The sequence below is a fragment of the Phodopus roborovskii genome, unplaced genomic scaffold (assembly GCF_943737965.1).
Source record: "Phodopus roborovskii unplaced genomic scaffold, PHOROB, whole genome shotgun sequence".
Classification (NCBI taxonomy): Eukaryota; Metazoa; Chordata; class Mammalia; order Rodentia; family Cricetidae; genus Phodopus; species Phodopus roborovskii.
Window position 1 is genome coordinate 10,602,934 of NW_026126424.1, and position 25,000 is coordinate 10,627,933.

Consider the following 25,000-nt stretch of genomic DNA (forward strand, 5'->3'; position numbering starts at 1 on the left):
TAACAGAGATTATTCCAATAACTGTCCTATCCTGAAGAGTCTAAGTCTTGTACCTAATATACCTTAGCTAAAATAAGAGAAAATAGTAACTGTGACCATCTTGTCTTCAAATTCATCAAAAACTTGAGGAGGAAAATAGTATTAGCTGAGTAAGTAGGAAGTGCAAGCAAGCAACTTACAAAAGGTGCAAGAAATGACAGAAACAGATGGCTAACTTGACAGTCACCTAAAGTCTTCGGCAACGTTGGGGCAACCAACTCTGGCTGTAGGCCTAGAATATCTGACAGACCATTTTCAGAAGCAGGAGAATTAGAAAGACTGCCCTACCCTGTCTTGGCAAGGTTCAGCAGTCACTTTTCCTTTATCCTGTTTGTCCATTTTGGACAGCATACTTACTGTCAGCAGTATAGGCAAGGACAATTCTTGGCCCAATAGGCCAGTTTTGCCAAGAAAAAAACAAGCTCCATATGGGGTATCTTTGGTGCCCATCATTCTCTTGGGATCTGTGCTATTCTAAACTATTAAAACATTTAAATACCATATGTTGTAGGTCTTTAAAGTGTTTGAAGATTATCTATCTATGTGGAGTACATCTCTGTGCATCTAGAGAACCTAGCTAACAAAGTATAAGTATGACAAACATGGGTGACTATTAGCCTGTAATTCTTAATAACCTACACAGCTTAAAGACTAAAGCTTCACATTATGAAAATAAACAATCTTCAAACATGTATACAGGACACATGATCTCAAAAGGACAATGAACTCAAAATTGTAATAACATATAAAAATATCTTGATCAGATGTAGAAATATAATTAATTTGTATCAATATATAAACTACCTTAAGCAGAAGTAGAAACATACATACAGTATGACGAAAATAATTTTACATTTGTGTACAAAAATATTGTAGACAGAATTAGGAGCATACACAATATGACAAATATAATTTTGAATTTGTATCAATATACAAATTATCTTAGACCGGGATACAAAAATAATTTCACATATATATGAACCAGGTGGAATCGTTGTGGGGCTCCATCTTACAAACAGAAATGTCACACAAAGACCTCCTCTTATTACATATGAGTCATGTGATGGTTCCTATTCCAGTGATACTTTTAAAAATTATATATTTTGTATGGACAGCCAGTCAACATTCTAGCATGGAGAAGCAAGGGACTAAGAAGCCCCCACTCCTAGCTGAGGAGTTATTGACAGTTGACAGCTTCTGGAAGAGGGACAGTCAGTTTTCTTTAAGATGGACTACACTTCAGTGGGTGGTCCCACATCTAGAATTACGTGGTCAGCACTAATTGGACTCAGTGGGTTGGGGAAAAAAAAGACACAAAGTTAAGTATAGAGGTGGGGAATAGATCTGGGAGGATTTGTGGAGGAGTAGGTGTGAATATGACCACAATACATTGTATGAAATCCTCAGAGAACTAATTAAAATATTATATCAAAATTAATTACTACTGGGTGGTGGTGGCACACACCTTTAATACCAGCACTGGGGAGCCAGAGACTGGAGGATCTCTGAGTTTAAGTCCAGTCTAGTCTACAGATCAAGTTGCAGGACAGCCAGAGCTATACAGAGAAGCCTTGTCTCAAGAAAAAGAAAAAAGAAAAAATAGCACAATCCTCTAACTGGTTATGAATAACATTTGAGAAATACCAATTTTGCAAGTCCTGAAGAGGACAAGCAGGCTCAGGCTCATAGGCAGCAGGGCACAATCCGCCATCTTGCAGCATTCTTTTCTAAAGTTTGCAGAGCAGCTTATTCAATCCACTTTCCTGTATTATATTTGTTTTAATATGGTTATTGTTGCTTATCTTAATGAAACATTACTGACCCAGGAAAAACAACTGAAACATTTTAGTAGGTTAAAGTAAAATTGCCTAAGGCTTGTACAGAAGGACATTGGTGTTTAGGAGCAATGTGAGTGTAGCTGCATAAAGAATTAAAAGAAAAATGTGAGCATGCAGAGGCCAGAGAACACACTCTGGGATTATAGTGAGAGACACTGTCCACCTCTTAGAGACAGAGTCTTGTTGGCCTGGAACTCACCAAGCAGGCACTGTCTCTGCCTCTCCCATTCTGGCATTACAAGTGTGTGCCAACACAACCAGCATTTTTGTGCAAATGCCGGGGAACCCAGCCCTCTTACTTACAAGTCAATCTCTGTCCTATAGACTAAACCATCCCCCACTCCCACCCCCAGCCCTGAGAATGCAATTTGTTAAGGTTTCCATTTAAACAGAGTTTGATCAATTCCTCTTTCTGTAACTGGATGACAGCCCAGAGTCCACGGGAAACTTACACAGTGCGACTGAAAAAACTGCATATTTGTGGAGCTCTCTCTCTTGGTCAGTTCTTTTCCAAGCTGCTAACAGCACAGAGTGTCTGTGCTGCAGGTGTCATTTCATAGAGGAGAAGTCTGATCAGAGAAAGGTTGAACCCAAGCAATAAGCTCATAGAAAAACGGGCATTCAAAACCAAGCAGTGTTCATATTGGGTTTCATAATGCAGTATATGTCTAGTCTAGCTTTGGCTAGACTAGACAACCTGTTGAGCAGCTTACTAAGGCTCACAGCAAGCTAGGAGGGGGAAATGCCCTATTATCACAGGTCCTGAAGCCACAACCTCTTCTTCCTCTGAAGCCAGCCCCAACCTTTTTCACCCTCAAGCTCAGACCTTGCCAATACTAACTTTCCAACTGCAGACAGAAGTATTGATTGACTAGACTTTTCTGGACAAAGTGAAGGAGACAAAAATAGGCCTGAGGGCACCATTTCCTTTTCCTACACAAGCAAGCATTTGTTTAAGATGGAAATTATCACATTTATCGTGGAAGGGCTGTGCCAAGCCTTAAAAGCTACAAAACCTGAGAAGTGTGGCTATAGAGCCAAAGGACATTTTCTAAATACTTCCTTTGACTACATCAATTGTTTCTTCTGCTTGTGTGGATAGAGTAAGGTGTAACCCACCCTTTTAGAGCAGTGGCTGAATTTCAAGAAGGTATGTGTAGCTGTGCATGAGTTTGACAAGCAGTGAAAAAGTACTACAGAGGATAACAAGCAGAACTATCTTTTTCTCTTTGGTGCTTAGCACAGCACTTTATTTTGAGTCTCCTGTGCATTTGAAATCTAAAAGGCTTGAGATTTCTCCCTCACACTCTCACCTCCCACTCAGTTCTAGTTCTGCTTGACTCTGGGTTGTTTGCTTGGGTGAAATCCACATACAGATGTCCATACATCTATCTGGACAGCCCTCCAGACTACTTCCAGCAAGTTAGAGTAGTTCTGCTAGTGGCAATGAAATGTGAAACGTGGGAGAGACCTCTGGCTGTGGACTAATGCGTCTCTGGCCAAGTGAATGACGGGCATTTTCAGTGGACATCGAGGCAGCCTGTCTGCAATTGGAAAGTTGTATGGGCAAGGTCTGCCCTTGAAGGTGAGAAGGCTGTGGCTGGCTCCAAAGGTAGAAAAGGCTTATTTCCTCTTCTTTGTTTGGCATGAGTCTAAGGAGGTCACACATAAGAGATCCAAACTTTACATGCGTCTCTGCGTCCCTTTTGGAGTAAGATGAGTCATTCTTGACATTCTTGTCAATACAGGATTAATGGATAACACACTCACACACACAAACATGCACATGTTAGCAAAGCCAAGTGCATAAATTTGAGGTCTGATGAAGAATAATGTTTAGATCAAAGCAATAGAATAGTGGTAAGTCTGTGTTTGTTCTTAGGTTTTCGAAACCCTGATGAAACTTCAGAATACATTTGCTTTTAAAACACTTTCAATTTATTGGGGTTGTGAAACCATTTAGTGTCAGAAAAGCAAAAAGAAATTAGAGGTTTAGAAATTGGAAATCGGGACATAATTGCTGGTCTTCAGAGGGTATGATTATAGTCCTGGGAAGCCAGCATGACTAACTGGAAAGTCCCTGTGTGCAATAAAAGAACTCATAGAGGTGGCGTGGGATTAACTAGGATACTGAAGTCTGCACACTTGTGTTGTTTAGAAAACACTTATTTACTACAGCAGGAACAAAGATCTTATACAAAGACACCAACATGCCTAGAAATCAATTTGACAGGAAATATATGAGAACCACAGGAGAAAAACATCAGTGCCATTTTAGATACAATGAAAAAAAGTAAAAACAAAGGGGAAGGCACTCCATGTTAATCATAACATTCATCATGAAAAGACTTTATTCCTCTCTATCGGTCTGTTATGTTGATTAACAACATCAAATCCAAACAAGGGAATTTATTGCACGATAAAACTGGCATTGTGAGTCAATGAGGAATTGTGAATTATTTGATAAGTAGTTATCAGGCCAACCAGGGAGATGGCCATAGGCGGTTTTCATATAGAAAATGAAACCAGAACATATTAGAAGTTTACAAGGATTATCTCACATCCTGATGTATGGAGCAAATGTTTGGTATTTGGAAACAACTCAAATGGCAATCAGCAGAAAGACAGAAGGGCAAGTTTTATGTTCATTGAGTGTGTAGTGCTAGGCACTAAAAGGGTTAATATGTTGACCTGTGCAACACCTGAGCAGAAGCAAAGGGACTCAAAAGGTGTGTGTCCCATGATACCAGATGGCACCAGAACCAAATCCAAGTTCTAGTAGTAGAAATCAGATCTGTTGAGCTAAGGATGCAGCTCAGTTGGTAGAGTCCTTGCTTAGCATTCATAAAGCTCTGGGTTCAAATCCCCAGCACTGTATGAATGGGGCACAATGGTGTGTGACAGTTGTATTCCGGTAGAAGAATCAGAAACTCAAAATCACCCTTGGCTACATAATGAGTTTGACAACAACCTCTCAAAACAAACAAACAAAAATAAACAATCAGATCTATAGGGGACTAAGACTAAGGGGACTTACTGCAACTATAAAAATGTTCCATGTCCTAATCAGGCCCTGGTGGTTCCTGTCTGTAAGCCCAGCATCTGGAAAACGTGGGCAGGAAAATTCCAAGTTTAAGGCCAGCATTGGTCACATAATGAGAAAATGAACCAGGGTGGCAGGTTAGCATGTGTTGGGGGCAGTGTTCCTATTGTGTCTTGAAAGGGATAGTAGTTATGTGAGTGTATGTATTTGCCAAAAGTCTGGTTGGTTGCATGTTTAAGATCTGAGCGTTACATGGTAACATACATATTTTGCAGCAATAAAAGCAGGAAATCCCAGGGGCTGGCAAGATGGCTCAGAGGTTAAAAGTGCACACTGCTCCTGCAGAGGACCTGAGTTCAGTTCCCAGGACCCACACTGAGTGGCTCACAACTGACTGTAACTCCAGTTCCAGGGAATCTGATGCCTGGCTTCCCCCAGGCACCGGTACTCACCTGCACACACATATACTTAATTAAAAATAAAGCAATTCTAAAAAGAAAAATAGGCAGCCTGGTCTACAGAGTGAGTTCCAGGATAGGCTCCAAAGCAATATAGAGAAACCCTGTCTCAAGAAAGAAAGAAAGAAAGAAAGAAAGAAAGAAAGAAAGAAAGGAAGGAAGGAAGGAAGGAAGGAAGGAAGGAAGGAAGGAAGGAAGATTCTGATATGCGCAGTGATGTAAGGTATATTATTAAAAGCAAACAGTAGATCAGTATGTAGTGTACTGCTTTTGCTTTAAAGGGGAAATGTGAAACATGGTGTGCTTTATGTGTTTTCAGATAGAAATGCACAAATCCATACTCATGTATTTGTCATTCCATAGTCATTACATCCTACAAATATGTCATACCATAACCATTACATCCTACAAACAGAACATGGGACATAGCCAGAAAGAACTTGGCTTTTCTCTATGTCTTTTTAAATTTATTCAGTGGAACTAGTCCATCTCCGCACCCCCTTGCTCTTGAGTTAAACACAGGCAGTTCCAGAGTCTTCTCTGGTGACTTTCAGGTACTAAGTGTCCTGTATTCTCCAGCCAGCTGGTCATGTGGGAGGTCCTCTTCAGTGCTGACTGGAGCAGGCTGTAGCCCCATTCTGCTCAGGTCCCCACCGCCTTCCACATAGCTGACTTAGATACAGTCAGTAGAGTCTATGCATGTGTAGCATATCTGGACCCTCCAAAGGCCCTCATACATCCCTTGTCCCTGAAAAATCAAAGCTATGCCCTCTCCAGATGTTAATGGTGGTTCACACTTAGCTCTTGGAGTCTCTATGCTGTTTTCCATGAGATCTTCTTTGTCTGACTTAGGAGAATTAGGAGATGTGCTTCTCATCTTCTCCTTGGAGGTTAGGGATGAAGTCTCATGACAGTCTCAAAACCAAAACAAACTCTGCTACTGTTCTGACAATGACCATTCTTATTAACAACCTAATGGGACTGACATTCAGTTTGTGCAAATGAAAAAAACCAAATCAACCAAACAGGTAGGAGATTGTTAACTACATACAAATGTATGACAGTAGGCATGATGACAAAAGCCTTGAATTCCAGAACTAGAGAGGCACAGGCAGGCAGATCTCAGGGAATTTGAGGCCAGCCTGATCTACATAGAAAGTTCCATGAGAACCAGGGCTATGACCCTGTCTATAAATAAGTAAATAAATAAATAAATAAATAAATAAACTTATTACAGCCCCACTGATGCAGGTAGAAAGAAAAGAGCTGTCCTAAGTAACTTTGGGAAACATCTTTGGCACTAGGAAATGGAGGCTAAAAGCAAGAAGGGGTGTACACGAAGAACATGCTAGAATTAGTGAGTGTATGTATTTGCCAAAAGTCTGAAAGGATGCAGTGAAACCTCAGAACTGACTACTCCATGAGTAGAAAGAGAGTTGCTTTGGGGATCAAACTGCCAGAGCTATTTCCGGGGCTGGAGGTGGGGCAGAGAAGAACAAAGCAGAAAAGCAAGAGAATTGTATAGGACAGTGGCCGGGTGGGGGAGGGGATCTTGGATCTAGTACAGACTGTTGGGTTTGATCAGGCATTAGATGCCCCTTCCCAAGGTAGTTAGTTAATCTTTGTGGCAGGGCTGGATTGAAGGAGGTTCCTGGTAGACAGAAACCCCCTTCAGGCCCCTGTTTACCCAATAACAGTCCATTCATTTATTTCACCAAAGTCCTTCTGTATAGGACGTCGTCACCAGTGTTGCCATTGGGGAGGGGGCACTTTGAACCAAAATTGACAAGCAATTGTGTGTTTCTTTGGCTTGGTTTGTTCTGCTTCATTTGGGTTTTTTGAGACAGGGGCCTGGAGTCTGCTATGTAGACCAGGATACCCTCTCACTCACAGAGATCACCTGCCTCTGCCTCGCCTGTGCCGTGTCCTGGCTTGACTAGCCATCCTGAAGCTTTGTGCTAGAGTTGATGATGAAAGGATCTAAATGAATGACACTCCAACGGCAGTAAGCAAATCCAACAAATGGCTCTTGGCTGCTAGATGCCATTTTACAAAGGATTCTTGGACAAATAGCAGATTGGATGAGGTCTTTGATAAGGAAAATGCCAGCTAATTCTAGTATCAGCGTGTACAGCCAGACTATAAAGAAATGATGGAGGAGGAAGAAGAGAGGAGGAGAGGATAGGCTGATATAAGTGATTGTCAAGTAAATAATACAAATACTTCTCTCTGTAAGAGGCAGAGCTTGAGCTCCCTCCCCATGACAGTGAGCAAGGCTTAGTGACTCATTTCCCAAGACTAGAGGATAAAGGGGAAATGACAACCTTAATGAAGTCATCAAGATCAATTCACAGTAATGTCACCTGGCTACTTAAGCTGCCTGATGGGATCCATGAAAAGGAAATGACATCTTACAATGATGCCTTCCCCTAAACCCAGAACTGCAGTCTAATAATCATGAAAGAATAGGAGAGAAATTCTACAAGTAGTGGGGAGTTTGCAAATCACCCCATTGAGAATCTTCAAAGACAGCAGTCATGAGTAACAAGTTGCAGACTAAAGAGGATTATGACAAGCAGATGTGACTTGATGTCCTGACCTATGTCCTGGGACAAAGAAAGGACGCTGCTGGAATATGATAGGGTACAAGCAAAAGCTGTATTTCACTAATTGCACATTGCCACCTCTGAAAACAATGGTTGTTTGTGAAGAAATGTGCTCAGCCACTAAACAAGGAAGACTTAGTCCATTGGACCTTCTAGAATTATCACGTGAACGTTTTACCCTCCCCAAAATGTCAATTTAAATTTAATTTTCCTTTTATGTTTCCATGAAATCACTACTGAGTGACTCGGGGACTCTTTTTATAAAACTGTGACCACCCATGGAAGGTTTTTTCACTCGTCCATGTTAAACTTCAGCAGGAGTTTCAGAAGCCATCTTCTCTCTTCCTGTTTCCTCTTTACATTTCACAGAACGCAGCTGCCTGGTTTTCCACAATCTGTTAGATAATCAGGCCCTTGTTAAACTGGGAGTTTTATGGGGTGGTGGGAGACCTCCTGATGGTATCTGTGGTTCGTTTAGATTTCTTAGAATGGCTATTCCTGGGTGTGTTTACACTTCAGATGAGAGATCTGAGATTATCTTTCACATGGACTGAAGTGTCAGTCACACAAGCTGGGCTTCAATTTCTGAAGAAGACCAAAGAAAGTCATTCCTGTCACCAGTGCAGCTTCTAGTCAGCCCAGTCCACCACCCTATTCCTTGAATTCCTTAAAGGAATTCTTGGGGTGGGGAAAGAGTTCAGGGAGTAGAATACTTGCTGCTCCAGCATGAAGACCTGAGTTCAAATCTCTGCACATACACAAAGGCTGGCCACAGAAGTGTGCATATGTGATTCTGAGCTCAGAGTCGAAGATCCTGGCCAACCAGTCAAGACAATTGGTGAGCTCCAGATTCAGTGAAGAGACCCTGTCTCAAAAACAAAGGTAGAGTAAAAAGTGACAACCAAGATTGATTGACCTCAGACCTATACACACTGTGCACATGCATATGAGAACATACATGTACATACAACACAGAGAGAGAGAGAGAGATTTTATTCTTGTGCTGGAGTTGATAATCTGAGAATCCAAAAGTTCCTATTTATTTAAAAAAAAAAAAAAAAAAGGTGGTGTGTAGATAGTCTATGAGATGTCAGTCAGCCTCTAAAAATCCAAAAGGAAGAAAAGTTTCAAGAGGCTAGAGGCTGGAGAGATGGCTCAGAGGTTAAGAGCACTGGCTGCTCTTCCATAAGTCCTGAGTTCAATTCCCAGCAACCATATGACAGCTCACAACCATTCGTAATGAGATCTGGTGCCCTATTCTGGCCTGTAGGGATGCATGCAGGCAGAACACTATATACATAATAAATAAATAAATCTTAAAAAGAAAAAAAGTCTAGTGTTTCCTTAATCATTTTCTCAATATGAGTATCAACTATTCACCCCACACATACACACAGAGCATGAGCATGCATAATTGGGTACATAATCAGGTCAGGGCAGATGCTACCACACATATGTGGAGATCAGGGGACAACATCCTGATTGAACTCCAGTCTTCAGGCTTTAGAAGCAGGTGCCTTTACCTGTTGAGCCATCCCATTTACTCATAAAGTCGTTTTTATAAATGCTGAGCTTCTAGTTTAGGGATGTTGAAATTTGAATATAAACATTTTTAAAGATAAATAATTGATCATTTTACCATTGATCCTACCTTTTATTTTCAGCAAGTCCTTTCCCTTACTTAATCGGTGCATTCCTCAGACACCCGAGTGCTATTCCTTATTTGCATCAGTCTTTATAAATGATGCTGACGCTCTCCATCGGATTCTAAGTGGAATAATGGCAGGAAGAGACACCATCCTCGGCTTATGTGTCTTCACATTCGGTAATGCTCAGTTAATTTTATTCAGTAACTGTATATGGAATGCCCAATTTCCTAGCACTCAAGTACTTTGTGTAATGAAAATCGGCATCTTTGACTTAAATATAGACCTTACTTATTTTCTTTACAGATTTGTTCCAAGGTTTAAGTATAGACGGGGGGGGGGGGAGTAGGATTAGTTGGCTCCAGCTGGGAAGCTGTCCTGCATAGAAGTGAGTACTATACTGGCCTGGCTCCTGTCTTTTGTTAGCTGCATATGAGATAGGCAAATAAAACACTGCCACTTTATGCGTTGGCCATGGAAAGTACAATCATCGGGGACACCAGACACCAGTTCTGCTGGCCAGTGTGCCTTCCACTTGTCAGTCCATGACATCAGAAGGCTGATGGTCGGGGAAAGGGAGGAGTATGTGTCCATGCAATTCCCAGGGTCCCAGCCTGATGGAGCCCTACCTGCTTTGAGCAAAGGCCTGCTCCCTTGTGTGTCTGGGGAAGCAGCTGCCCACTCTTGACCCATGGCTTCCATGCTTTTTTCTCCTTGCTGAGGCTAAGAGCAGATTTTCTGTCTGAAGACGTTAGGCCACATTGCTTCAGGAAAATGTTGTAGGTCGCTACCTCAACCCTTTCCAGTAGCAAGGCCTCCCACCTCCAAGCTGAAATAGACTTTTGGGTCAGCCATCAATGTATTTCTGCATGTTTAAAAAAAGTTACTTATTAGCCCCATGGCGGTGGCGCAGACCTTTAATCCCAGCAATCAGGAAGCACAGACAGGTGGATCTCTGTGAGTTCAAGGCCAGCCTGATCTACAGAGTGAGTTCCGGGATAGCCAGGACTACACAAAGAAACCCTGTCTTGAAAAACCTAAATAAAAGGCAAAACAACGTTAGGACTTTACATAGCCCAGTTTAAAAGACAAAAGGCTTAAATACTATAAAATTTTAAATAGTTGATTTGGAGTTGTGAAAAATAATTTATTTTCAGGTATTGTGGAATAATACATTTATTTATTCATTCATTACTTACTTACTTACTTTGTTATCTTTAACTATTTAAATTTGAGAAGAATGCCAGCATTTTTCTGAACCTACTTATCAGAGCTGTCTTGTGTCACAGGCCTAGGAGGGTACCCTGGGTATTTAGTATTTGGTAGATTTCCCAAGATATTTGGATATTGAGTAAGCCTGTCTGTCAGCCCTCACTTTTCTGGGCTCGATCATCAGTTTTATATTTACCACCTTCCTATCCACCTCCCACCGGTTGCCCCCGAGCATCACGTGCTGTGCTTACCTTTCCAGCCTTGTCTCTGGCCATGATGTTCACCTTCCGATTCATCTCCACCCTTCTGGTCCACATTATCATTTCGTTGGTTATTTTGGGATTGCTGTGTAAGTATTTCAACCCTTCTTGAGTAAATGGAACATCTTTCCAGTAAGTCCAGAGTGTAAAGGTTGGGGTTCTTGTTGTTTTATGTTTTAACTAACTAGAGTCTTAGAAGGAGATGCAGGCTAGCCCCATCATTTTACATAAGGGGAAACAGGGAGGACAATGTCAGTTGCTTCTGCCTCCCAAAGAGTGTTAATGCCCAGGCTGTCCTTGAGTCTGCCTATTGTGTAGCTCCTGAGACAAGCCTGCCAACTGGGTGACACTGGAGCCCGTTACACTGGGCTGAGGACAAAGCTCCGTGCTAGAGTCTTGGCAAGCGTGCACATGCCCTGTATTTCACCAGTACTTTCATACATTGTAAGGAAGAAGTCCAGCTGGCCATGTTAGTGCACACCTTTAGTCCCACCTTTAGTCAAGGCCAGCCTGGTCTACACAGCAAGTTTGAGGACAGTTAGGGCTACATAGAGAGCTGTTCTTTCAATCTTTCTTTTCTTTCATTCTGAAGGATCTATTCTGTGCTACACTTACACAACCCATGGTTGTCACACAAAGGCTCTGACCAGTCTGAAGAGCAAGGCTGAGAGGAGCCGAGATCCCTCTTTTCCTTCTTCTAGGAGTTTTGAGGAAAGAGATTAAGGCCCTATTTTCCAACTGATAGAGGCCATTTTAATGACTGCAATGTTTCATCTCTTCGAATTTTTAGTACTGCTCTCAGGCAGCCACACAGGAGTCCTGGGCTCCTGTGATAGTCACCTTTCCAACTGTGCAACAAAACACCTGAGCAAATCACTTAAGGAGAGAATTTCTTGGGCTCACAGTTTCAGAGGTTTCACTCCATTGTCGCTGGGTTTCCTTGTCCTGAGTTTATATTAAATTAGTATTCTCCTGGTGGAAGCATAAGATAACCTAAAACTGATTTTTACCTCATGGCCATGAGGATGCAGAGAGTTAGGGCCCCCCTCTGCCACAAACACATCTGTAATAACCCATGTCCTTCCATGTGTCTACAAAAGGCCAGTAGGTACCCTAGGATTTGCAGGTTCTCTGCAGGCTAACCTGGCTTTTCCCCGATCACCCAGAGAGAAATGATGGACTACACAGCATCTGGGGATTTAGGACCTGCTATTTGAACAGGATCATTAGGTCTGAAGTGGCTGCACTTTGTGTGGGCATCTGTGTGTGTGTGTGTGTGTGTGTGTGTGTGTGTGTGTGTGTGTGTGTGTAAGAGGAGTGGGTAATCTCAGGACACATGCCAAGCCTACTGTCACTTTGTTTCCTAGTTGTCTGTGGTGTCTTATGGTGGTTGTATTATGACTACACCAATGACCTCAGCACAGAATTGGACACAGAAAGAGAGAATATGAAGTGCATGCTAGCCTTTGCCATTGTCACTACAGTCATGACGGTAAGACAAGCCCTTCCAAAAGCTAGTTAAGTAGCCACCATCAGCTCTGAATCCAAATTACTGAATTCCAGCCAAAAACAACTTGGATATTCCAGAAGATTTAACACTCCAGAAGTCACACATGGAGGTCCCTCCACAGGTCACCTTGGGAGAACAGTTTCAGGAGAGTGTTGAGGTCAAAGAATTTACGGCGGATAAAGAGGCAGAGGTCAGATGTGGGAGATTGGCAGTAACCAAGACAAACCAAGAAGCTTGACCAAGAAGAGAACAGTAGAGAAGGCTGGATGATACAGATGTGAAGGGTGGTGGTTTCCTTAGCCTGGGAGACCTGTAACTGTGTCTGTCCGGAGAAGGGCATAGCAAGTAGCTTTGAGACACACTCCTTTTACACGACACTCACATTCTCTTGCCTCTTTGCAGCCCATCTCTGGGTGTGTGCCGTGGAGGAGGGAAAATGGAAGACTTTTTTCCCCTTGACCTTTAAAGGCCTTTTTTACTCACCTTCAAACTGTGGCTCCTTTAGGAAGGGATTGGTCCTTGTTTGCTATTGTGATTGCGGGATCTACGGGGCCAGGACATAGTAAGTTAGTGCTTGGGAATGTACCTACCCATTTATAATAGAAGTAGTGGATATCATCAAAGAGAGCTGCTCGGAGCCAGTTAAACAGTTTGTCTCCAGCCCCACCCAGGCCCTCCCTGCTTTGCAGTGGTTCACTCTGACCTCTTTCTCAGCAGGCAGTTCTCCTTGCCTTGATTTTTACCCTCAGAAAGAGAATGAAATTGACGGTTGAGCTTCTCCAAGTCACAAACAAAGCTATCAGCAGCTGTCCCTTCCTGCTGTTCCAACCGCTGTGGACATTTGCCATCCTCATTTTCTTCTGGGTCCTTTGGGTGGCTGTGTTGCTGAGCCTGGGGACTGCTGGTAAGTGTCACCATTTTAGAACTGTCAGCCAATTCCTATGAGGGCCAAACCTCTTGTGCAACTAGAGGCGTCTGGTGGGGACAGCGGTGGAGCCAGGGGCCCTGTGATGGGGAACTCTTTTGTATCGGCTTTGGAGAAGCTGGGTTTCATAAGTTAACAAATTCAGTCAGGCTTGAAAACTTAGGTGAAACTATAACACGAACCAAAGCTCACAGGAAGACTACTGTTAATTGTCCTCAGGTGTAGGGCTGGAGAAAATGGCTCAGTGGGTAAAGACCTTCCCTAGCAGGCGTGAAACCCTGGGCTCATCCCAGCACCTCACAAACTGAGTGCAATGGCACATGCTCATAATATTAGCGTTCTAGAAGCAGAGGCAGGAAAATCAGAAGTGAGAGTTCATTCGTGGCCACCTAGCCAGTTTGAGCCAGCCCGGACTCCGTGAAAGCCTGCCTCGGGTTTAAATCTTTTCCAAGGTAAGTTGCCATCTCCTAGAAAATCAGTATAGCACAGAGTAAAGACTGCCCTGTGAGTTGATTCCAGCAAGGCCAGTGTAAGTTTATAACAAGTACATACAGAAGTTCAGATTGTTTTGATTTTGCAAGGGAAACTGTAGTCTCCGTTCTCCTGTCATGTCCCAAAGGTGCTTCTCCTCCAGGGGACTTGCTCAGGGTCAGCTGGGTGCATGGATGGACAGATTTGGTATGAATATAAAGATTGAGGGGCTAGGTGGTCATGGCACATGCCTTTAATCCTAGCACTTGGGAGGCAGAGGCATGCAAATCTCCATTTGAGGCCAGCCTGATCTACAGAGTGAGTTCTAGGACAGTTAGGGTTATACAGAGAAACCCTGTCTTGAAAACAAACATGTATATCTAGGCATATCACTCTGATGTTGCCTTCACTGAGAAATTTCTGCTATGAAAAGAAAATGTAGGGGCCTGGGGAGATAGTGTAGTCCATAAAGGGTCCAACCCAGGAGACAAACACGGTCAGATCAGAAATTCACTGGCTGAGGGATAGCCTGGCCTACTGGTCAAGTTCTGCTGGTCAGTTCCAGACCCATGAGAGTCACTGTCTCAATAATTAATCAGATAGTGCCTGAAGAGTAATACCCAAGGTGTTCCTCCATAAACATGTACATACATGGGTAAATTAACACACATACACACATGTCAGCTGGAAGGAGCAAAGTGCTCAGTGATGACCTTCATTCAGCTGAAGCCCCTGCATCCTTGCAAACTGGTACTACCAACCAATGTGAGGACAAACAGCTGATTAGTGGGCCACACTTAAGTGAAGCCATTCTGAAAATGGTTTGACTCTACTCTTCGATTGGGTGATGGCCCAGATTCATACTCTGTGGCAAGTACAAACAGTAAGTTACTTGATGAGACTGTTCCCAGGCAGCCAAGAGCAAGAACAGATGCCACATCAACAAGACTGGGCCAATTCCCTAATACATTATCAAGTGTATCTTCTCCCTTATTCACTCCATTTGGTGAGGCAAAAATGCATTTTCTTGCACAATGTCTATAATACAGACACAGGCCCATGTCACAGAACAAAGTCAATGTAGTAGATTCTTCGTGAACTTGGTTCCCTTCCCTCTCCTCTGGAGTTAAGTGACCCTACACAATTAAGATGCTCATGGGTTCCTTGGAAGTTACAGCCCTTGAAGACCCCCCTGTCCAGATGTGGGGATGCTGTAGGAGCAGCCTCTTCTGCTGGAGGTCTCTGAAGGCTTTCTGAAGGCCTCCAGTGACTGTCCAAAAGTCACCCAGAGAGGAACCTTGGTCAAGCAGATTAACTCTAATAATCAGAATGAGCTCTGTCTAGAAAGGGAAGAAAACTGAAAGATGTAAGGTAAAGTACACAAAACCCCAATGCCTTCTCGTGCCTCAATCTCTGCTCTTTCCTGCCATGTCATAGTTGACAGGGTCACATGGTCTCCAACCATGGTGTCTCACCTCAGTCTTTAGGAGAATGGCAGGGAATGAAGATGAAGTTACAGACAGCACAGAATTCTATCTACCCACAATGGCCAGGTGCAAGGGACGTGGTAACACCCATCTCCTAAGGAGGTTGGGAAATGAAGTTTCCACTTTGCCAGCCATGCATAATTAAAAACTTACAGGGTCTATTACCCAGGAGGGCGGGAAAGCTCTCCTACAGTGGCACTTGAAAGCAGCACACTACCAAGCGTCTTCCCCTAGCTCCCTAGCTCAAGGTAGGCTCAGTGCTGCCGGAAGGCAGAGCAGGGGCTGTGTGCCCAAAGAGGAGAAACCAACCCAGTGCTGGAAGGCCCTCAGCTAACTCCATACCAGGTAATTTCTCTTCTGCCAGCACCACGACCCCTTGTAACTAGTCTGCCTTTCTCAAGTTTTAAGCCAGAAAATTAAAGATGCAGTGAGTAGCCAGCTGATAATTGTACAGTGAGGATGAGCCGTGGCTCACTGACTGCAAAGTTCTCTGCACTAACACACTTCCCACTACCCACCTCACTTTCTGGATGAAGTGCTAACCCCACTGTGCAAGTGGAAAGGCTGGAAATTGACAGAATATCAGAAACGGATAGAGCAAAAATACTCAGTGCAGGTCGGAAAAATTCCAGAGAGCCTGGTCTCAGGCACGAATGAAAAAGCCCTGTCCTGAGACTTGACAGTGACATCATGGAGTTAGAGCCCCAGAGCTGACTTGGGATTGAACTGCTAGTTTGGTATCCTGTGACATTCTCTTGCATGGGCCCAACAACAGAGCTTTGACAGCCTCAGCCATGAGGACCCAGAGTGAAGGCAGGGAGGCAAGGGGTCATTCTTTGGTTGAAGGGAGCCTGTTTTTCCACAGTCACTTCATGGGTTCTCCGTTAATGCAAGAGCTCAGTGGGCATGGATGGGAGGAGCCTCAGGGAAGGAAAAGGAAACGGAGTGTCTAGAGTGTCTAGACCCAAATGTAGCTCTCCAGGTGTGTGATCTTCGCCTTCACAGTAGAACAGGTACCACAAAGCGCTACCCCTGTGCTCCCAGCTGTAGTGCAGGATCATGGACTCCCTCGGGCTACCTGACCTTCCTTTCTACAGACTCATGAGCACAGAGCCCAAGAGCACAGAGTCCCCTTTGTTCACCAAGTTCATCCAGTGTCAGTAGCTTGAATCTGGGCCAAGCAGGCCAGCAACTGCATCAATTTTTGACTCCAGGAAGATGGGTATGCTGTGCCCATGAGAAGTGTGAGCTGTTATGAGTTGGTTTTCCCTGCCGGTCTGGTCCCACCACCACGCTGCACCCAAATAACTCACAGACGCTGTAATATGTATAATGCTGTTGGCCAGTTACTAGTTTCTTATCGGCTTGCTCTGTCTTAAATATTAACCCATCTCTATTAATCTTAGTATTTCCACGTGGTCTTATCTTACCGGAGAGTGAGGGGCTGTCATTCTGCTCTCTCTGTCCTCCATCTTGAATCCTCTTCCTCTTCTTCCTCTCCTCCTTGTCTCCTAGTCCGGCCTATCTTGTTTTCCTATTGGCCCACAGTGCTTTATTCATTAACCAATATGAGAAACATATGTACAGAATGACATCTCCCATCAGTGAGCAACTTCCACATCTTAGGAAAGGATGCTTGCCAGAGGACGCAGGTGGACCCTGCATGGTGGCTCCTTGTGTCACTGAAGGTCCTCTCAGGCAGTGACGTAAGAGGACAGGATCTCTGTGACCTAGAGTGAGGTTGTGTGTTGTGGTGGGGAGGGGGGCACACTCAGTAGGTAAATATTTGTGAGTTTTCTTTGAGGGAGCTAAGGGTTGAGAAAGTTAACAATTTAATGTACAGAAACATAATAAACTTTGGTGGGTCATGTTTTCTCACATGAGCTTTTTCTCCAGTAAATGTTGATGCCATGTGTACACATGATGCACAGACTTAAATGCAGGCAAGACACCCATACACATACAATTTTTAAAAAATAGATTATGTTCTTTGAAGAGTACTCACCGATCTCTACATCCATCCACTAATTCAGCATTTACTATGAGCTAAATGTCCTGAGGTGAGCTGTGCTGATACACACCTTTAAGCCCAGAACTTGGGAGGCAGCAGCAGGCAAATCTTTGAGTTCTAAGCCAGCCTGGTCTACATAGCAAGTTCCAGGACATCCAGAACTACAGAGAAAGAAACCCTGTCTCAGAAGAATTTAAAAAACAAAACTATTAAAACAAAGGAAAATATGAATTAAATAAAAAGCAAATGAGTAACAATTGATAAGAGTATGGAGAAAATCAAGTCAGGACAGGAACAGCAAATGCCTGAGCAGACAGGAACTCGATTATTAATTTGGCCATAGGGTCAGAATTAGGGTTAGGGTTGAGCAAAGATTCTTGAACAAAGACAGGGCCACAAGGCTGAGTTAGGGGAGGAAGAATGTCCCAAGTAAGCAGGGTCCTGGGGCACAGGAAGAAAGCATATTCAGCTAAAAATGTGTCATTAATAGAGCAGACTAAAGTCAGAGAAGGAATGGGGTCAAATCCTGGGCCATGAGATGGGAATTTCAGAGGACAGAAACACAGCCTCATGTTCATTTTAAAGTAGTACTGCAGGACGAAGAGAGATGGGGGCATAGCTCTCAGGTCTTTGTCGTGCAGTGTTACATACTGGGTTCTGCAACTACTTTAGAGTGTGTAGTACTTGCTGATGTTCTAGATGAAGGAGGGAGGCAAAAGAGTTGGCAACGGCTTGGGGTTGTTTTGCTTTGTCTCTAATTTTAGCAGCTGGAAAAAGAGATGGCCATTAACTGAGTTGGGACAGAAAGTTGAGAGGGGCATTTCATGAGTAGACATTAATTTGGGGAGTTATGTTTTAACCATTAGGTGGATATTCCTAACAAGCAATGAGTCTGAAGGTCAGAAGGAACATATAAACAGTGCTTGGGAGTAGATAAAGATTTGTGCTTTCAGACATTTCTCTGTTAAGATGCCCTAGAAAACCAAGGCTTAGTTCAGTGGTAGAGCGCTTGTCTAGATTTGCTGTTGAAAATAAATTGACTCTGGGGATAAGGAAGGACAACAAAGGGGGCTAAAAGTGAAGGCTGGAGGTAGGTGACAAGATTTGCATTCTGGGAAAGGGTTTCCAGGGCATGTGAGTGGTTCCATATCTAAGCTAAGAACAAATATCTGGGTATTGCTGTCTTAAAGAAACTTGGAGGTCAGACTATTGTAGTCGTTGCAGATAAGAGGAAGGCAGCCATGATTGGAATCTCTTAACAGAAGGTAGGTAGGAGAAAAAGAATCGGTAGGATCTGTTATGGATGGTTAATCTGGAGGTATTTGACTGTGAGAGAGCCCAGGAAAGAGTCCAGGGTAGTTTTTTGGGGGGGGTTGTTTGTTTGTTTTGTTTTGTTTTCTGGAGAAGAGTTAAGACTGGCTCAGGAAAGGGAGTATTTTGATGAAGAAGGCAGAATTGTGAAGAGACCTTTTCAAGTGTGTGGGAAAGAGTGGGATCTAATGACAGGGTTGGCCTCAGGCTCAAGGGCAGTTTACCCTTTCAAGGGCTGAGGTTAAATTCTGGACACACTGATAAGTATGCGTGGGGAGCAGGCATAAGTAGAGGTCTTTCAATTGCCTCAGAGCAACAGGAAGTGAAGTTATTGGCTCTGTGGTTGGAGGAGAGATGGTAAAGCAGTTGTCTAGAAAATGAGATGAGCAAACCAACATGGTCACCTGTAAGTCCTGAGTCTCAGACTGGTTTTCTTTTTCATCACCCATTTTTCCTCCCAGTTGCTAATGTCCATCAAATTGCCAGTGTTCAGTAGATGTTCGGTAAGTGTTTAATGTCAGCATTGGGACCATATTACCTATACTTCATTTGTAGTTAAGCATGCATCACACATTGTTCTTAGAACCTTATCCACTTATTACCTCTGCTAGTGTGTTGAATTTAGAGTCAAGATGAGATGGAGTCACAAGAGAGTGAGAAGTAGTTATCACTATCCTTAGGTGATAAGAACCTTTTAGAAGTTTCCATGATTTGTTTGCAGTTGGTCAGCTACCCTAGAGGATCTTGCCTGCACCAACAAGGCCCACCAGGAGAGGGCAGTCCTGCATGCTTAAGCACGCCTGCCCCACCCTCAGGTTCTGGAACACTGTGGAAGGCCTTCTGTTCCCAGGCTTTCACCCTCAAGCCACAGTGCCTGATCTTTTAAGAGATGTGCTTAGAGCAGTGCTTCTCTTGCAGTGATTTCCTCCCAGGTGGCATTTGGCATCATATGGAGGTTTTCTTGAATCATTATAAATAGGGAGGAGAGGCAAACTGTACTCCTAAACACCCACAAATGGATCAAACAATCACAATGCTCTACAGGGAAATAGCTGCTCCAAAATGCCAGCAAGTGCATTGAGAAGCTAAATAATCCTATCTCAATGAACATCTATAAAAGCTCAGTAAAAGTGATACAGAGGACCAAATAAAGGGCAGCTTAGCTTCGGGAGATGGAGTGATAGCTCCATGGGTAAAAGCACTTGATGTGCAAGCCTGGCAACTGCATTTGGATCCCCAGAATCTACATAAACGCTGGAAATGGCAGTGAAGTCCCCATAATCCCAGCATGCTATAGGAAAAGGGAGGAGCCAGGTGGAACTCCTACAGTTGGTGAGCCAGCTAACCTGGCTTATGCAGCAGTCAGGAGACCATTTCAAACAAGAGGAAAGGCAAGGACCAAAACCTGAAGGTTGCTGCCTGACTGCCACATGCAAGGCCATGGCATGTGTGTACACACACACCCTCACACACGAGCATACCCAATTGCCTGCATACATGTGGTGAGCAGAGGAGATTCAGCCCTTCAACTCGCAGAAATCTGTCAAAATAAGCTATTGGCTGCTTCTTTGGAGGTGGTCAAGTCTTTGAGGGCAGAGTGGATCTTGATTAATCACTTCATATGTCCCACTTGCTGACTGTTATCACCAGCGAGACAAGCTAGGAAATGTGTAGAAATAGCCATGCGGGGCAGCCAAGAGGGCAGACTCTCCTCTCAGTGTCCACACCGGCCTTCTGTCTGTGTGAGAAATGGGATGCCTCCAACCCCCCGTCTACGTAAATATTCTCCACCTCCAAAACACAATGTGCTTCTGAGACTCACGGTCTTGCCTAAGGAACTGCCTGCTCGTTCGCCAGCCATGCACTTCAGAGGGCTCAGAGTCTTTTTCTCAAAGCCTGTGGGCCTCATTTATCTAAAGGGCATTGTCATCATGACAGGTCACTTGCTTGTGGTTGGGAATGCTTTTCTGTAACACACCAGCTTTGGAAAAACAGGCATATTTCTGGGCCTCGCCTGAAACACGTGTCCTTCCAAGCACAAATGAGCTCAGCGTTCAGTAGACCAGCTTTGCCATCTCTCTGTAAAGCAAGCTATCCCACCACCTCCTGCAGAACTTAGAGAGGAAGCAAAGATCAGCCTTCACGTGTGGTTTTGCTTCACACGTGGTTGTCTTCTTTCTCTCCCTTTGTGCTCGAACTCTACTGTGAGTGTCTAAAGGCGAAGGAACGGATGAACCGAATGTCTATGGGTAGCTGTGACAAGAAATACAAAAAACATGTTTAAATCATAGGCAAGTTGTAGGTTTCCGCAAAGATCCAAGTGCCTGCCTTCTTCGTTATGGGAGTTTATTTGAAGAGCTAATGAGAGAACATGTAGGAATCAGGCATGGCCATAGAGCTGGCAGCTGGTTTACCAGTTTCTGCAGAGCTAATCCAAAGGGTTCTTGAGGTTGGAGGAGAAAGGAGAGTGACACATACGAGCATTGGAAAATTACTAACACACCCTTACTGACCTCAATTCAATGCAGTATTGTGCTCCTGAAATCCATGATAATGATAATATTATAACAATAAAGACAGCGATAATTGGTATCACCTATGGAGGGATACTTCCGTAGACCAGCCTTTATCTTAGAAGTGATCCACATTATATCACTTTATGTTCAAACTACCTAGAGGAAATTAGTACCCAGGTAAGACTAAAACTCTAAGAAGCAATATCTAATGTGTCCCAGGCTTGCAAACACTAAGACCCACACCAAGGAAAGTAGGTGTTTTACACATGCCAAGAGCATCTGCTCTTGCAACAAACTCTAAATGAAATTCCTTTGAGTGAAGGAAGACTCCTGAGTGTCTCTTACAGAGTCTAAGTTCTTTGGTGAAGAGTTCTTTAATACAGTCGTAATATTTTGTGTGTTTCTGTCAGTATAACACATTTGGCCCACATCATACAGGTGATGTAACAGAAAATATACAGGGAAAGGCGAACTTCTATTAATCATGAGACATCACTGAAGACAGACTCTTCGGAACCCATTTCACACCTTCAAAATGATTACATTTTAGAGAGTGTGTCAAGTGTCTTACAAATTCCCCGTAGTCACTTTTGATATTGTTTGTATTATTTAATTTCTCCAATTTTAGTGTTTGCTCTATGAACTTAAATTTTACCTTCCCATCTGTGTTTTGCATAGTACCAAAGGCCTAGCATGAAGAAACATCATGGCCTGTTGAACCATCTTCCAAGATCAGGGAAATATTGGTGTAAAGCATGTTTGCATTTTAAATTGCAGGCACTGCCCAGGTGATGGAAGGTGGCCAAGTGGAATATAAGCCTCTTTCGGGCATTCGGTATATGTGGTGGTACCATTTAATTGGCCTCATATGGACTAGCGAATTCATCCTTGCATGCCAGAGGATAACTATAGCTGGAGCAATGGCTACTTGCTATTTCAACAGGTGAGTCCAGCCTTTGACCGCTGTGGTGTGTCTGTGTGTTTTGGGTTGTATACATACCTCTGGAGATATTTAGGAGTTTTCATTCGACTCTTTAAAAAGAGAGTAACAAGAATTAGACAAAACCAACCAACAAAAAGACTAAGCTAAAATTTGGCCTAAAAGCTTGATTGTTGGACAGAAAAAGTAGTTGTCCTTAAATCTCACAGATTTCCAGGCTCTTTTGCTTAAACTAGAAAACTTAGAAAGAAAGAAAGAAATAGCAAAATTGCCTAGAATTAACAAACACCTAAAGGAAAAGGTTATCTTCTCCTGTGAATATCCATTTTTACTGGCTTCAGACTTTAAACATTATGGATCTATTTTAAATGCACTCCAGTAGCTATATCAACTATTGTATCTCTGTGAAATTAGAAGAATATTTACTTGGAAAATAATTTTATACCCTACAGGTATAGCTCATTTTCTTAGCCTTAAGTACTAGTGAATTAATCGCTTACTTCTGTATCTATAGCCCATTAGCCAATGAAAATGGTTGAGGACTACTGCTCCTCCCCCATCCCCACCACCCATCCCCACTCACATGTACCTGAGCTCTTGGCATCTCTGTGTGTAACTCTCCAGGGATTGTAGCCAGAAAAACAGGCCAGGGACAATGACAGGGTTGGACTTGGAACAGGAAGTTTACTCCTGGCAGAACTGACCCTCCTCTAGTCTCTCAGACCAAATAAATAGATAAACATGAGCTTTCTGGGGTAAGAGAGCCAAGCAGCCAGACTAATGTGGTTGAGCAGTTGCCTCCAGAGCATAAAGATCACTGTGGGCTTTTAATACGGTGGTGTCCTTTGGGGAACCACATCATTAGAAACTCCAGAGGACCCAAGAAGGGACTGCTGCCCTTGGTTGTCATTGAGAGCCTCCAGGCAGCTGGAGGTGGGAGTTGCTTGGTCCCCAGCAGGGAACACATATCTGTCCAGCCAAACTGGCCAGCAGGTAACTAACATCTGTCTGGCAGATTTTATGTTAGCCTAATCAGACCCAAGTGTTTCCAGCAAGGGCTTGGATTCAGAGGTCCAGTGGTTCAGGGTGTCGATCTCAGCCCTCCCTTCTCTCCACACTCTGTCATTAAAGAATTACAAAAGAGTAAATACACAAACTGTGGGAAATAGACAAGCAACGACAGCAGATGAGGACCATCAGCCTTGAAACGTGTGATTTTGGATGCTAATGTCAAAATATAAAATTCAGCCAGATGATGAAAAGTGAAGATAGATCTGCCACAGTGGGGAAAGCTAGGAAGTGGGCTTGAGTGTTGGCTGTGCATAGACATGAGAAGAAGATGCTGGCTGGACCTAGAAGCCAGAGGCAGGAATTGAAGAGTAAAATGTGCTTCCAGGCCAGCCTGATGACTCAGCAGGTGAAAGTGCTTGCCATGAAAGCCTGATGACCTGAGTTTGATCCCCAGAACCCATACTAGGAAGAGACACCTGACTTCCAGGCATTGTCCTCCAACTTCTACCAGGGCACACCCATGGCCTCATGGTTCCACACACAGCATACACATAGACATACAGCAGTAATAAATACAGCTTTAAAGACAAATAAATATAAAATAAAATGTGCTTCCAAAGATGCTAAGTCTTCAACACCTAGACCCTACCTCCGTATAAAAGGAACCCTTTGCTGTCCGTGACTATGACTCAGAGAGGGTCTGAGCATGAGGAATCTGGCACAGCTGAGACTGAGACTAAACCCGGAGAACAAGTGCAAGTCTAAACCCTGATTAGTGAGGACCTCACCATCATACCCCCTCATTCCACAGCTCAGCTTCCAGGATGATGGCAGCCAGGTTGGCCCTCTGAAGAGGGGCAGGGTTGGAGAAACTTTCTAATCCAGGTTAGGTGTCCCATGAGCCCCTAGTGAAATGGACTTCCAGACTTCTACCCCAGCAGTGGTGCTCCCAGGCTTTCTACCTCAGAGCATCTAAGTGTGTTTAAACTGTTCGCTAGCGGTTATTGTGCATCCAGACACAATATTAAAGCCAAACAAAAGGAATTTAGAGGGAGGGACACAAGGCAGGCTGCAAAGGAAGCTGGTGACAGTACAGGGCAAGCACTTAGAACACCGTCACAGAGAACGAAGAAATACTGAACTCATTAACTAAGACTCTGCACATAAAAAAATGGATAGTAAGAGCATGAGAAAGACCCTTAAATAATCAGCTATTCCACAAGTAGGCATTTTCTATTGAATGCTTGAACTGTGAAGCTGAAGAACTCTTCCAGAAAGCTGAACAAAAAGACAAATGGGAAAATAGGGGGAAGGATAAACCCGCCATCTGACTAATACAGTTTTAGAATGAGCAAACAAACAATTATGTTTGCGTCAGGGTCTCATGTTGCTGGGGTCACCTTGATCTCCTGCTCCTCTTGCTTCTTCCACAAAATGGCTGAGATTTTCAGGTGCACACTACCATTTAGTGTGCTAAATGGTAGTGTGTGGTACCACACTGAATGATAGCGTATGCCAGGTGTGGTGGCGCACGCCTCTAGTCCCAGCACTCAGGAGGCAGAGGTAGGTGGATCTCTGTGACTCTGAGGCCAGCCAAGTCTACAGAACAAATTCTAGAACAGCTAGGGCAACACAGAGAAACCCTGGTCTCGAGAAAACAACAACAAAGATTAAAGAATGAAATTTTCAAAGAAACTTGGTCAGAGCTGGGGACAT

The 25,000-nt window shown here is 43.6% G+C and overlaps 1 protein-coding gene across 1 annotated transcript in view; it reads left to right on the top strand.

The window, feature by feature from the left end:
- Slc44a3 (solute carrier family 44 member 3) overlaps positions 1-25,000 on the top strand; it is a 73,317-nt gene that overhangs the window by 12,785 nt on the left and 35,532 nt on the right. Inside the window, exons 6-10 of the mRNA XM_051185587.1 lie at positions 9,649-9,809; positions 11,102-11,191; positions 12,470-12,594; positions 13,330-13,516; positions 22,111-22,276. Of these exons, the coding sequence (XP_051041544.1) occupies positions 9,649-9,809; positions 11,102-11,191; positions 12,470-12,594; positions 13,330-13,516; positions 22,111-22,276 (729 nt within the window). The remainder of the gene's footprint in view (positions 1-9,648; positions 9,810-11,101; positions 11,192-12,469; positions 12,595-13,329; positions 13,517-22,110; positions 22,277-25,000) is intronic.